Below are 13,484 nucleotides of genomic sequence, written 5' to 3'. Positions count from 1 at the left end.
CTAGGTGAGTGTTAGGACCTTCCTGTTTTTTTTTTGTTATATTCAGGCTCAATAGACTGAACAAAACCTGAAACTTTTTATTGCAGCTTAACTCATTTGAGCAGTTGTGCATCAACTACACCAATGAAAAATTGCAACAGCTGTTTAACCACACCATGTTTATCCTGGAGCAAGAGGAATACCAGCGAGAGGGCATCGAGTGGAATTTCATTGACTTTGGTCTGGATCTTCAGCCTTGCATTGACCTCATTGAAAGACCTGTAAGGATAAGAATTCTGCACATTCATTAGTTTCATAATTACTGCTCAAGGAGTTATAACTTGGCAAATTCTCCTGTACTTCATTTGGAATAAATTGACCAGGTTATAGCAGATAAAGGCAGGTTATGAGGACTTCATTAACAGTAGGGAGAAAAGTAATAAAAGTTCCAAATAATAGAAGCTGGAAATGGACAAAAGGTCAGGGGCAAAGTCATATCAGTTGGAATTTGCCCCATGCCCTTTCAAAACTTTCAAATGGATTCTTTTCACATATTACTAAATATTCAGGACTTCAAACTAGTGTATACCCTTTAGCCAAACAAAAAGTTACAAGATTGTCCTTGTCTTTGTCCTTATCACTCCAGTGGAGAAGCAATTTCCGGACACCATTGTCTGCAAATACTCGAAGGACATCAAAATTTTTTTTTAAATAGAAGTCCAATCTATGGTTAAAAATCCTGGAAGATTTAAACATTCCTAATAACATTCTGTAAAGAAAATATTTGAAGGATATCAAACCAACTTCAATCTGTTAAGTATTTACTTGTTTTGGTAGGCAAATCCTCCTGGTGTGTTGGCTCTGTTGGATGAGGAATGCTGGTTTCCCAAGGCTACTGATAAGACATTTGTGGAAAAGTTAAGCCAAGAGCAAGGTACTCATTCTAAGTTCCAAAAGCCAAGACAACTCAAAGATAAAGCTGACTTCTGCATTATTCATTATGCCGGCAAGGTATGTCTACTGGATGGAATGCTAAATATTGACAATAAATTGTATTGTCTGTTTGCAATTTAAATTGAAAACCATAAATGGATACTTGGGTCAGACAAATGCTTCAAGCTGCTTTATATAGGTATGATTTTAGAATTATGACTTCACTGGATTGTAAGCTTATTGGAAGAGGTGCCAACTTGTTTAAATATAATTTCTTGCCATGCCTTGGCACAATAGATGTATTTTAAGCATTAATCATGCCCCAAAATGAACAATATTATCTGGCTTTGCCTTGGGTAGGAAGCTTGCCCTTTGTTTGTTCGTTCTTTCTTTCTAGACCCAGTGTAACAGTTGCATAAAAATACTTCCTTTACAACTTCGGACGAGCATCCCTTAAAAGGAGTTGTTTTTCACTTTTAATGGATCTGTAGATCACTATTAATTTTAGCAACTTTTTTTTTTCCTGCTCAAGGGCTTTGACCTGGTCAACTTCACTTCCCAGCCCTAATTACTCTTCACAAAGTAAGAGGCTTGCTGAAACGACAATTCTGAAAGTAATTGAAAGGCAATTGTGTTGTGGGCCTGGAGAGACCCTGCATAAGGAAAAATCTAATGTACTTATGATGTTTGTGAACAAAATGGGTTCAGCTGTGTGGGGTTTACCTCGGGGGGGGGGGGGGGGAATTCCGGTTAAAGCAATTACGGATATTCTTTCAAGGTGCTCTGAAATGCAGCATTTTCCAGAAAGCTGTGGAAATGTATTCTGCGGAGTTATTTTTAAGTACGTTACAAGTGTGCCGCAAGGAGCGGCACGTTAACACAACGCTTTACTGCACTTAGCAACCCATGTTCAATTCTCACCACTGTCCGTAAGGAGTTTATGCATTTTTCCCTGTGTCTGTGGATTCCACCCCCCCAGCCCCGCCTGGTGTGTTAGTTTCTCCCACATTCCAAAGATGTACATGGGTGCAATTGGGTACCATGGACTCATTGGGCAGGAAAAGCCTCTTACTGTGCTGAACCTCTAAATTAAAAAAAAGTACCCATAATGACATGTAATCTGTAAAATTCTTCCGCTAGGTGGATTACAAGGCAGATGAATGGCTTCTGAAAAACATGGACCCTCTCAATGACAATGTTGCCACTCTCCTGCATCAATCATCAGACAAGTTTGTAGCAGAGTTGTGGAAGGATGGTCAGTAGATTTATTTTTCAGATTTCATGAAACTGGTACATTTACTTTGCTTTAAACATTAAGCTATTAGTGCAATAATTGCATTAAGTTTGAAGTACATTTTAGTTTTAGAATTTATTGTTTTCATTGTTTATCAATTTTCAGCGTGGTTTTGGGCTTTGTTCTGAATAATTTTATCATTAGAATTAGGAAAAGTTCAGAAACAGGCTTTACTGTGAAGAATGCAGAATAAAGTTTGGTGATGAGGTTAAAGGCAGGAAGGATTAAATATCGAAGGATACAGTGCCTTGAAAAAGTATTCACTCCCCACAACTATTTCACATTTTACTGTCTCATTTTCTCTACTTAAAATATATCAAAGTAGGATTTTTGAGCTAATCTACAAAGCATTATGCACGTCAAATCAAAAGAGAAATTCCAAAACCTGTCAATAACTTACTAAAAAATTAAAACTCAAAGTTTAGGTTGAGAAAGTGTTCCTCCCCTTTGTAATTACAATGCTACCTTTCCTCAGGTGCAATACTATATATTACCTTAACAAATCACTCAATTCATTGATGTAGAATACCTGTTTTTGATGAATTCATAAGAATAATTGCTCAGTCTCTGAAAGGTCCGACAGAATGGTAGACCGTCAACAGACCAAACCAAAATGAAGACAAACGAGCATTCCGGGCAAATTGGGGAAGTAATAGAGAAGCACAGATCTGGGGAAGGGTACAAGGCCATCTCAAAGGGATAAACCTGAGTTCAGTGCAGTCCATTGTGGAAAAGTGGGGGGGGAAAACGTGAAACCAGAGCCTCACTGCTTAGGCCAGACCATCCCTCTAAACTTGGTCACTGGGGAAGAATTACACTTGTAAGAAGCTACTGTAGTTCCAACAGACACTGAGTGAGCTGCAGGTCAGTGGCTGTAACTGGAAATGAAATCCATGGTTACACAATCTCTAAGGCCTTGCATTAAAAAGGGCATTTATGGAAGAGTGGCAAGAAAGAAGCCCTGGCTTTTAAAAAAAAATCATATCCTTGTCCATAAAGACTTTGCAAAGTGTCACTTGGAAGATACTGTCAAGAGGTGGAAGAAAGTCTTGCGGTCAGATGAGACGAAAATGGAACTTTGTGGCCTCAACACTAAGTGGTACATGTGGATCAGTTAGATAACGCCATCCCTACTGTAAAGTATGGTGAAGGCATCATGCAATGGGGATGCTTTTCAACAGCAGGGACTGTAAATCTGGGCTGGATTGCGAGGATGGATACTGCTAAATATAGAGATCCTGGATAAAAACCTGCAAGCCTCTGCCAGAAAGCTTAAACTGGGGAGGAAGTTTGTCTTTCCGCAGGACAACGACCCAAAGCACACTGCCAGAGCAACCATCGGTGGCTCTGCATGAAAACTGATGCTCTTGTGTGACTCAGTCCTGACTTTGAATGTATTGAGCATCTCTGGCAAAACCTCAAGATTGCTGCTCGCTGCCACTCCCCAACTAACCTGGCACAGCTGTAGCAACTTTGCAGGGAGGAGTGAACAGATCGAGCTCGATCACATTGGCAAAGCTAATGGAGACTTGGCCAAAAAGACTACTGCCTATAATAGCTGCAAGTGGTAGTTCAACTAAGTACTGAACAAAGGGGTGAATACTTTTGAACTTCAGTTTTTGAATATTTCCCGCTTGGTGGCGCAATAATATCAGCACTGGACTCTGGAACGAAGGTTCCCGAGTTGGAATCCAAGTCCGGTTGAGCGTCGAGCTAGCCACTCGGCCTCGTAAAAACAAGAATAGCTTGCTACGGAAACACCGTCATGACAATGCCCCGATAACTCCACTGCCGAGTTAAGGGTTATTCTTCTTTTGAACATTTAATTTTTCATGCTTTACAATTTTCCCTGTTTTTTTGGGGGAAGAGAGGAGCATGTGACTTGCAAATAAAAATTCTCAGTTAAGTTGATCAAAATCTTTGAACAAATGGTTGGCGGCTGAATACTTTTCAAGGTACTGCAGATATGAGATTACAGATGCTGGAATCTGGAGCAAAAGGCAAACTGACAGCAGCTCTAGGTCAGAGATCTGTAGCAGTGAACGGGTAGCTAACATCTTAGTTTAGCTCATGTTGGAGTGGTGGAGCAGAATGGCCTACTTCTGCTCCTTTGTCTTGTGATCTTGGGTCAAGACATAACATGACAAGTTTATTGTCCAACTACGTGTGTATACAGCTAAATGAAACAACATACAGCACATAAAATAACAGATTTTTAAGTGTTCTGTCGATATACAAGTTGACACAAAGTGCATATATGACATGCAATTAAATATTACAGCTAGTGGTGTTCTCCTAAATGTGTACGGTGGTAGCAGGGTATTCAGAAGCCTCAGTCTGGGGGAAGAAGCTGTTACCCAGCCTAACAGTCCTTGTTCTGGTACTGCGGTGCCTTCTGCCTGACAGAAAGTCGGGGATTGTGGGTTGGATGGGAGGGGTCCTTGAAAATGCTGTGGGCTTTGCAAACACAGCACTTCCGGTGTAGGTCCTGGGTGTTGACTGTGTCTTTGCCTCCAAAGATGCCCCAGGACCCACTGAATTCCAAATGATAAAGGATGATGCAAAGTTGAAGGAGGGCGGTAATGAGATGGATTGTAGACTGAACAAGTGTTCCCCAAAGCACTTGGCCAACTTTAAAAAAAAAAAGGCCAAATCAGCAGGTGGTAATACTGTACATCAGATTGAAAGTGAAAGGAAATTGCTGCTTTACCCAGGAGGTGTACTTGGTGCTTTGGTGGAAATGAAAGACAAATGGCTTGTGATTTCACATGAAAGCACTGTGGGAAAGGAGTGTATTTTGGGGGTATCATAGGGGAAGTCAGTCTGGAACTCTGAGGGCAGAGTGTGTGCTGTGTGGTGGAAGATACGGGGAATGATGCATGTATTTTGTAGGCTGGAGGGATGGCAAAAAACTTGGGTTCTGAGCAGGAGGTGAAACTGTTTAGAGAATGAAACAAATATTATTAAGAATTATCAGTTATGCTAGAATTATCTTTCGAAAATCCTTTCATAAGACCTAAAACTGGGAGGTCTTGCTGGAGGCAAGGTGGGAGGATTTGTAGGTGAGTTAGATGAGTGATGTGTAGGTTTAACACAAATATGGCAGCTTGATTGCACACTGAAATGGAGATGAAGGATGAAATGCACTGTGAAGGTAAATGTTGGCAGCAAAGTTGATGAAAATGGTTTAACTGGGGCAAGAGTAGGAAGAAGCATAATCTACAGAGGCCATCTAAGTGACTTTCCCACGAAAATCTACTTCTCTTAGGCATTTCAATGGGATGTTTGGCTTCTACAAGACTAAAGCTTTGTTCCAATTAAGTTTGACGGAAGCTTGAGGAATGCTGCCATTTGGTTTACACATATTACAGATCCCTAAACTTGAGAATTCAACAATATTGACATTTAGTCACTTCATTCGTGTTCTCTATTCATAATTTAGATATTTCAACTCCGCTGCTTTGAACATGGTTCTAGTGATGTAGAGAACAGAAATGGGCTCTCTGTGCCAACCTTTTCATCAATCTATGCTAATCCTGCATTAGGTCTGTGTCCATACGTGACCTGTACCGTGCCAAGTGCCTGTGTTAATGTGTTTTAAACATAGTAATTGAATCAGATTCCATTACCTCTGCCAGTGCATTCCATTTAGTGACCTTAAACCCCTTCCTCTCATGTTAAACTTATTGTCTTGTTTTTGATTCCCCTACCGTAAGAAAAAGATTTCATCTACCACTCCTGTGCCTCTTATAAATTGTATAACCTCCTGTCATCTCTCAGCTTTTTCTCCGAAGTAATCAAGCCCAATCTTTTCCCCATAACTGAAGTCCTTCATTGCAGGTAACATCTTGATGAATCTCCTCTGTACTCCTATCCAACACAAACCTCAAAGTTCCTTCAATGTGGGGAACAGAATCACACACGATACTTCAAGTGCAGTCTAACTTTGTAATGCTGCAAACTAGAATCCTATATTGTACCAGTTCTGGACTGACTGTGTTTCTCGTTCCCTTACCACTGTTCTTCCTCTTCCATCTTCCTCTCGTATTAACCTTTAAAATCCCCAGTTGAATCTTTGTCACTCACTTGATGCTTCTTGACTCAGTATTACTGACTTCTCAATATTTTGCTCCATTGTATTTATCTTTTGCTATGTACATGATCAGTGGTTTAGTTAGTGCAGCATGAAGGGCTGTATACTCTGTTAATGTTCTAGTGATCTTTGTTTTTGTAACTCATGAACTTTCACACTGCATAGATGCAACATGTCTCTTCAAAAATTGTAAATTATTTTTGCAGTTGACCGCATTGTGGGTTTGGATCAAGTAGCTGGCATGAACGAAACTGCCTTTGGTTCTGCATACAAGACGAAGAAGGGCATGTTTCGCACGGTGGGACAGTTGTACAAAGAGTCCTTGGCCAAACTAATGGCAACTCTCCGTAACACTAACCCTAATTTTGTTCGTTGCATCATTCCAAACCATGAGAAAAGGGTAGGTATATTTCCAGAAAGGGGAAAGAGCATCCCCTGCAATGCCATTGCAAAAGCTTACTCGTCATGTAAAGATATTTTAAAGGCAACTTATCTGTGTGGCTTTCAGCAGACTGAAAAATGTAGAATGCAGAGTCCTTGTTCAAGATGGGAATGAGTCAAAAAGCAGGAAACTAGTTAGTTCAGCATCTGTTGGGTAAATGCTGGAGTCTGTAATCAAGGAAGAAATATGCTAGTCTACTAGAAAATGCAGTCAAACCAGGAGAACATGAATTGTCTTTCATTAAACCTAATTCGCTTAGTGCTATAACTGTGTGTAGTTTGCTCACTTTAGAAATGTTGGCAGTGTTTAAAGGGCAATTCATGAAGTCACTTTATGCAACTAGGATTTTGCTGATATCCATGGCTTCGTGTTTTGCAGGCGGGAAAGTTGGATCCTCATTTAGTTCTTGACCAGTTACGCTGCAATGGTGTATTGGAAGGAATTAGAATCTGCCGTCAAGGTTTTCCAAATAGGATTGTCTTCCAGGAATTTAGACAGAGGTAATGTTAGATTGGGTTGGGGGAGCAGTTAAAATCAGTGACTAAATGTGTTCTTTAATTTGTGTAATAATGAATTATACATGTACTGTATCCATTTGTTTTGAAATGGGTGTATCAAATTGACTCAATTTGATCTTTTTTCTTGTAATTCTAAAACAGTGACGATTGGTATCATACTTGATAAAGGTCTTGCCTGAAAACAATTTCTCTCATTCGGCTGTCAAACCAGATTGGTCCAGTATATTTCAAACACAAAAATTCTGCAGATGCTGAAAATCCAAAGCATCGTAAACAAGATGCTGGAGGAACTCAGCAGGTCAGGCAGTACCTATGGAAATTAACAAACGGTTGCTGTTTTGGGCTAAGGCCCTTCAGGACTGGTTAGGAAGGAGGAAAATGTCAAAGTAAAAGGTTGGACGCAGACTGGGAGACTGTTTCACTGAACACCTACGCTCTGTCTGCCAGAGAAAGCAGGATCTCCCAGTGGCCACACATTTTAATTCCACATCCCATTCCCATTCTGATATGTCTATCCATGGCCGCCTCTACTGTCAAGATGAAGCCACACTCAGGTTGGAGGAACAACACCTTATATACTGGCTGGGTAGCCTCCAGCCTGATGGCATGAATATTGACTTCTCTAACTTCGGTTAATGCCCCCCCCCCCTCCTCTTACCCCATCTCTGATATATTTAGGTTTTTTCCCCCTTTTCTCTCTCTGCCCATCACTCTGCCTGTTCTCCATCTCCCTCTGGTGCTCCCCTTCCCCTTTCTTTCTCCGTAGGCCTCCCGTTCCATGATCCTTTCCCTTCTCCAGCTCTGCATCCCTTTTGCCAATCACCTTTCCAGCTCTCAGCTTCACCCCACCCCCTCCAGTCTTCTATCATTTTGCATTTACCCCTCCCCCTCCTACTTTCAAATCTCTTACTATCTTTCCTTTCAGTTAGTCTGACGAAGGGTGTCAGCCCGAAACGTCGATAGTGCTTCTCCTTATAGATGCTGCCTGGCCTGCTGCGTTCCACCAGCATTTTGTGTGTGTTGCTTGAATTTCCAGCATCTGCAGATTTCCTCGTGTTTGCCTTGTTAAAAAGTTGGAGGTGGGAAAGGTTAGCTAGAAGGTGAAAGGTGAAGCTGGTGTGTGGGGAAAGTTAAAGGACTGGAGATGAAGGAATCTGATAGAGGAGAGGACACCGTGGGAGAAAGGGAACAAGGGGGTACACTGGGGGAGGGAATAGGAAGGTGACAAGATAAGAGACCAGAGTTAGGGAAAAGAAGAAGGGAGGGGTAAGGAATCTCACAACCACCACCCCCCCAACCGCAGGGATTGCTCAGTCTGTGATTCCCTTGTCTATTTGTCCCACCCCACTAATCTGCTCCCAGCATTTATCCCTGCAAGCGGCCAAAGTGCTGTCCATTCACTCCCTCCCACACCTCCGTTCAGAGCCTCAAACTGTCCTTCCAGATGAGGCAACAGATCACCTAGAAAGTCGTCTGTTGTGTCTGATGCTCCCGATGTGGCCCTGTACATTGGTGAGACCTGTCGTAAGCTGGGGGACTGCTTCATTGAGCACCTCTACTCCATCTGCCAAAAGCGGAACTTTGCAGTTGGCCTGACATTTTAATTCAGTTTCCCTTTCTGACATGTCGGTCCATGGCCTCCATTTGTGCCACAGTGAGGCCACCCTCAGGGTGGGGGAGCAACACCTTGTATTCCGTGTGGATACCCTCCAAGCTGATGGCATGAGTGTCCATTTCTCCTTCCGGTTTTAAAAAAAAAACTCCCTCCCTCTCCCCTTTTCTATTCCCCACTCTGACTTCATGTCTTCCCACCTGCCTAACCCAGGATCCATTCTTGTCTCCTATCAGATTCCTTCCTCTCCAACCTTTACCTTTCCTCTATACCTATTACCTTCCAGCTATTCTTCCCCTCCTCCCAACTTTTTATTCTGGTGTCTTGCCCCTTCCTTTCCAGTTGTGAAGAAGGGCCTGAAATGTCAACTGTTTGTTCATTTCCATAGATGCTGCCTGACCTGCTGAGTTCCTCCAGCATTTTGTGTGCTGTCTGTTTATTTCAATTTTGTTGCATTTAACAGGGTGTGCACTCAGCAAGGGTGTACAGAGCTTAAAAACTGCAACTGAAGTAAGATGCATCAGTAGATGAGATACATTTGTACTAACTGGTTGATTAGAGCTGTTTTCCAACTTGTGTGAACTTAATTGACCTGACAATTATGTCACATCTTAAAAAAAAATAGATCTTGGCAGTAGAAAAATAATCAGAAAATGCTGGAGATTAGCACATCAGGCAGTACCTGTGCCGATGAACTGGAGCAAAACTTTCAATTATGCCAACTATTAGAAATGTGCTCATAGCCATTAGATGCAGTTTCTAATGGATGCTGAGTAACCTGTGAACCAGTATTTTCTTTTTCAGTTTTAAGCCATTTGAGGGCCATCTGGAAAAGGCTGATCCAGTTACATTCAAAGTAACTTCATTATCAAAGTCATGATCTACAGCCCTAATGTTTTATTTATTGAGGTACACCGTGGGACAGGCCCTTCTGGCCCTTTGAGTCCTGCTGCCCAGCCACCCCTGATTTAATCCATGGGACAATTCAGTGGCCATTTAAACTACCACCTGATATGTCTTTGGACTGTGGGCGGAAACTGAAGCGCCTGAAGAAAATCCCTGCAGTCATGGTGAGAACGTGCAAACTCCTCACAGGCAGCAGCGGGATTTGAACCTTGGTCGCCCGTATTGTAAAGCGTTGTATAAGCCGCGGCACTACAGTGTTTTCTTTTTGGCACGTTCAGTAAATCCAAGGAACGCAATAGAATCATTGAAAGGCTGCACCCAACAAGATTGTCAAACAACCTATATGGCAAGGACAAGAAGCTGCAAGAGAAAAAGATAATAAATGAGCAATAAATATCTAGAACATGAGATGAGTCCTTGAAAGTTAGTCTGTTGGTTGTGGGAACAGTTTAGTTATGGGGCAAGTGAAGTTAGCCCCTCTGGTTTGAGAGCCTGGTGTTCGAGGGGTAGCAACTGTTCCCGCACCTGGTGGTATGGGCTCTGAGACTCCTGTACCACCTTCTTGATGGCAACAGTGTGAAGATGATGGATGCTCCCTCTCTGTGACAGTGTTCCATGTGATTAGGTTGAACTTCAAGTCTTGTCTCTGCCAATCAGGGTAAATTAATTTAACAACCATATTGCACACATCAGGTTGGAAGTATTTTGATTGATCAGTAAAAATGGACAAATGTAAAAGTCATTTAGTCTAATCTTTCTGCACATTAGGAACAGTGTAATAGAGCCAATGTTTTGAAGTTATTTTCATGTAAATTTGCTTGGTAGTAAACCAAGCTGTTCACGTTGACGTAACAAGGTATGAAGTAAGGATTGCTATGTGGAATTATCAACTTTATACTGTTCAAAATTATGAAAATTGTAAATTGACAGACTTTAAAATTAGATGAGGAAATGAAGAGGATTTTCTAAAAGCTGTATGTTTGTAAGCTGCTTGTTTCCTTTCCAGGTACGAGATTCTGACCCCCAACTCCATTCCAAAAGGTTTCATGGATGGCAAGCAAGCCTGTGAACGAATGGTAGATAAGTTTTTTGTCATTATGATCGAATTTTGAAATTGCAACTAAAAAATCAACATGAGCTTTTTCAAACCTTAGACATACCTATCAATATATTAGAAGCTATTAAAATGTCTGCTTTTGCATTTCCTTTTTTTTTTGCAAAATTTTAGCATTGATCTTCTGTTTGATTTATTAATTTTAGGGTAACTTATTAAACATTAGAAAGCCTTTTCTGATTGGCTGCCAGTGACTAATAGTGTTCCATAGGGGTCAGAGTTGGGACAAGCTGCTTTTCACTTCATTTGTCAATGAGTTGAATAATGGAATTGATGGCTTTGTGGTCAAGTTTGCGTCTGATAACAAAGATGAGTTGTTCTGAGGGAGCAGGAAGTCTGCAGAAGGGCTTTGACATACTAGGAGAATGGGCAAAGAAGTGACAAACGGAATAGTGTCAGGGAGCGTATGGTCATGGCCTTTGGTAGAAGGAATAAAGGTGTAGACTGTTTTCTAAAAAGGGAGAAAATAAAAAATAAAATCCAAGGTGCAAAGGGGTTTGAAAGCCTTTGAGCACGATTCCCTAAAAGTTAATTGGCAGGTTGAGTTGGTAGTGAGGAAGTCAAATAGAATGTTAGCATTCATTTCAAGAGGACTAGAATATATAAACATTGATGTAATGCTGAGGCTTTATAAGGCACTGGTGAGGCCTCACTTGGAGTATTGTGAGCAGTCTTGGGCTCCTTATCTAAGAAAGGATGTACTGACTAGAGAGGACCTAGAAAGTGTTTGTGAGAATTACTCCAGGAAAGACAGGGTTATCATATGACCGGAGCTGTACTCGCTGGAATTTAGGGGAATGAGAGGGCATTTCATCAGATGTTGAAAGGCCTATATAGTGGATGTGAAGAGGATGTTCTCTGTGGTGAGAGAGTCTAGGATACATCAGAATAAAGTGGTGTCCATTTAGAATGGAGATGAAGAGGAATTTCTTTAGGCAGAGGGTGGTGAATCTGTGGAATGACTTGCCACGGACAGCTGTGGAAGCCAGATCATTGGCTGTATTTTAGGCAGTGACTTGTCAGTGTGTGAAAAGTTACGGGACGAAGGCAGGAGAATAAGATTGAATGGGAAATGGATCGGTCTTGATGAGATGGTGGAGCAGACTCTGGACCAAATGGCCTAATTCTGCTCCTGTCTTACAGTCTTGTGGTCTTGTAAGAGGAAAACTGGATTTAAATACAGATGGTGTGACCGCAATGGGATGAGGGGCCTGTTTTTATGCCCTATAGTTTATTTAGGAATGTATATAAATCCTTGAATTTCTATTGTTTACTTTTTTCGCTTTACCACCAAATCAGATTCATGCCTTGGAGTTGGATCCCAATTTGTTCCGTATTGGGCAGAGTAAGATCTTCTTTCGTGCTGGGGTTCTCGCACATTTGGAGGAAGAACGAGACCTAAAGATCACTGATATAATCATTCTGTTCCAAGCTGTCTGCCGTGGATATCTGGCCAGGAAGTGAGTGCTACACATGCCAACCTAATCTTTGTTGCTGTCTGAAATGCTCTCTGGTTGAGTTATACCACAATAACAACCTATCACTCAAAGACGGCAGATGATTTTTGATAATAGCTGGAATTTGTTGTGATTGACTTCTGGTGACCAACACCAAGAGAATCACCTTTTGAACTAACAGTTTGGGTGGGGAGAAAAGAGGTTAGTCAGATTTAAAGAAGAATGGTTGTTTCAACTGAATACATGAAATTTGGGTATAACCAAGTCCAAAACCTCCATTTGGTGCAAGTCTACTGTGTTCAGAAAAACTAGTCACATAAAATGAATTCTTTCAATGCGGTTGGATAGTTCTTGGCTATCACTCAAACCACATTGCAGTGCAGAATGTATGAATCAAATCCTGCCCTTTCCTCAGAAAATTTAAAACACAATAAACTCCTGCTGGTGTAAAATGATCTTTTCATCTTCCCAAGCGAATAACTTGTGTCAAGCTTACTACTGGTTGATTGATGGCATTAACTACCAAGAGAAAAATGTGCAAGGTCACGACAGGTCACGGAGGGAAAACAGAGGATTGTTACTAAAAATAACATGTTTTCCTGGGTAATTTAATATCACAGCTAGAGATTGGAGCAGGAACTGTTTTCTAATTCCGGCTGCTGTGCAAAAATGTCGTATGCTTTTGTATGTTGTATACCATTGTTGTCCTTTGTCTTTCAGTCACTGTGAAAATTGTTTCATAGGGCAATGCTCCAAGGTTTTTAAGAGTGTCGTGCACAAGAGCTTGTTATGCAAGGGGACAAGTAGATCATAAGAACAGCTTCAATAATGTGTCGGGTTTTCAAGGGTTTCATTAAACAGTACAAAAATATCACTGAAAACTGTCCAGAATTTGTTAGGCTTTCAGCACATGTCATTGGGCGTTTATTAGAAAGCAATACTGTAAATGCTGCACTTTTAGTTGCAATTCGGCATCAATTATTGGATGATCCACGTTGCTGTGTATTCAACCTTTCTAAAGCTTAAGCTACACACTTTCATGAAGTTGAAGGATTTAGTTTTGTGCTTGTTAACTTTTTTAGATAAGCTGTTCTGTGTATTGAAGCTGAAATTTACAAAATGATGCCCTTAATTAA

The 13,484-nt window shown here is 41.2% G+C and overlaps 1 protein-coding gene across 6 annotated transcripts in view; it reads left to right on the top strand.

Annotated features, from left to right (window-relative positions):
- Nucleotides 1-13,484, top strand: part of LOC140714604 (myosin-10) — a 174,143-nt gene that overhangs the window by 112,075 nt on the left and 48,584 nt on the right. For all 6 annotated transcript variants that reach the window (XM_073025938.1, XM_073025936.1, XM_073025934.1 and 3 more), the window contains 7 exons: nt 87-260; nt 817-990; nt 2,053-2,167; nt 6,506-6,699; nt 7,120-7,241; nt 10,784-10,853; nt 12,191-12,351. In XM_073025938.1, the coding sequence (XP_072882039.1) occupies nt 87-260; nt 817-990; nt 2,053-2,167; nt 6,506-6,699; nt 7,120-7,241; nt 10,784-10,853; nt 12,191-12,351 (1,010 nt within the window). The remainder of the gene's footprint in view (nt 1-86; nt 261-816; nt 991-2,052; nt 2,168-6,505; nt 6,700-7,119; nt 7,242-10,783; nt 10,854-12,190; nt 12,352-13,484) is intronic.

Source organism: Hemitrygon akajei, chromosome 22 (assembly GCF_048418815.1).
Source record: "Hemitrygon akajei chromosome 22, sHemAka1.3, whole genome shotgun sequence".
NCBI lineage: Eukaryota > Metazoa > Chordata > Chondrichthyes > Myliobatiformes > Dasyatidae > Hemitrygon > Hemitrygon akajei.
This window is presented reverse-complemented; position numbering and strand designations above follow the sequence as displayed.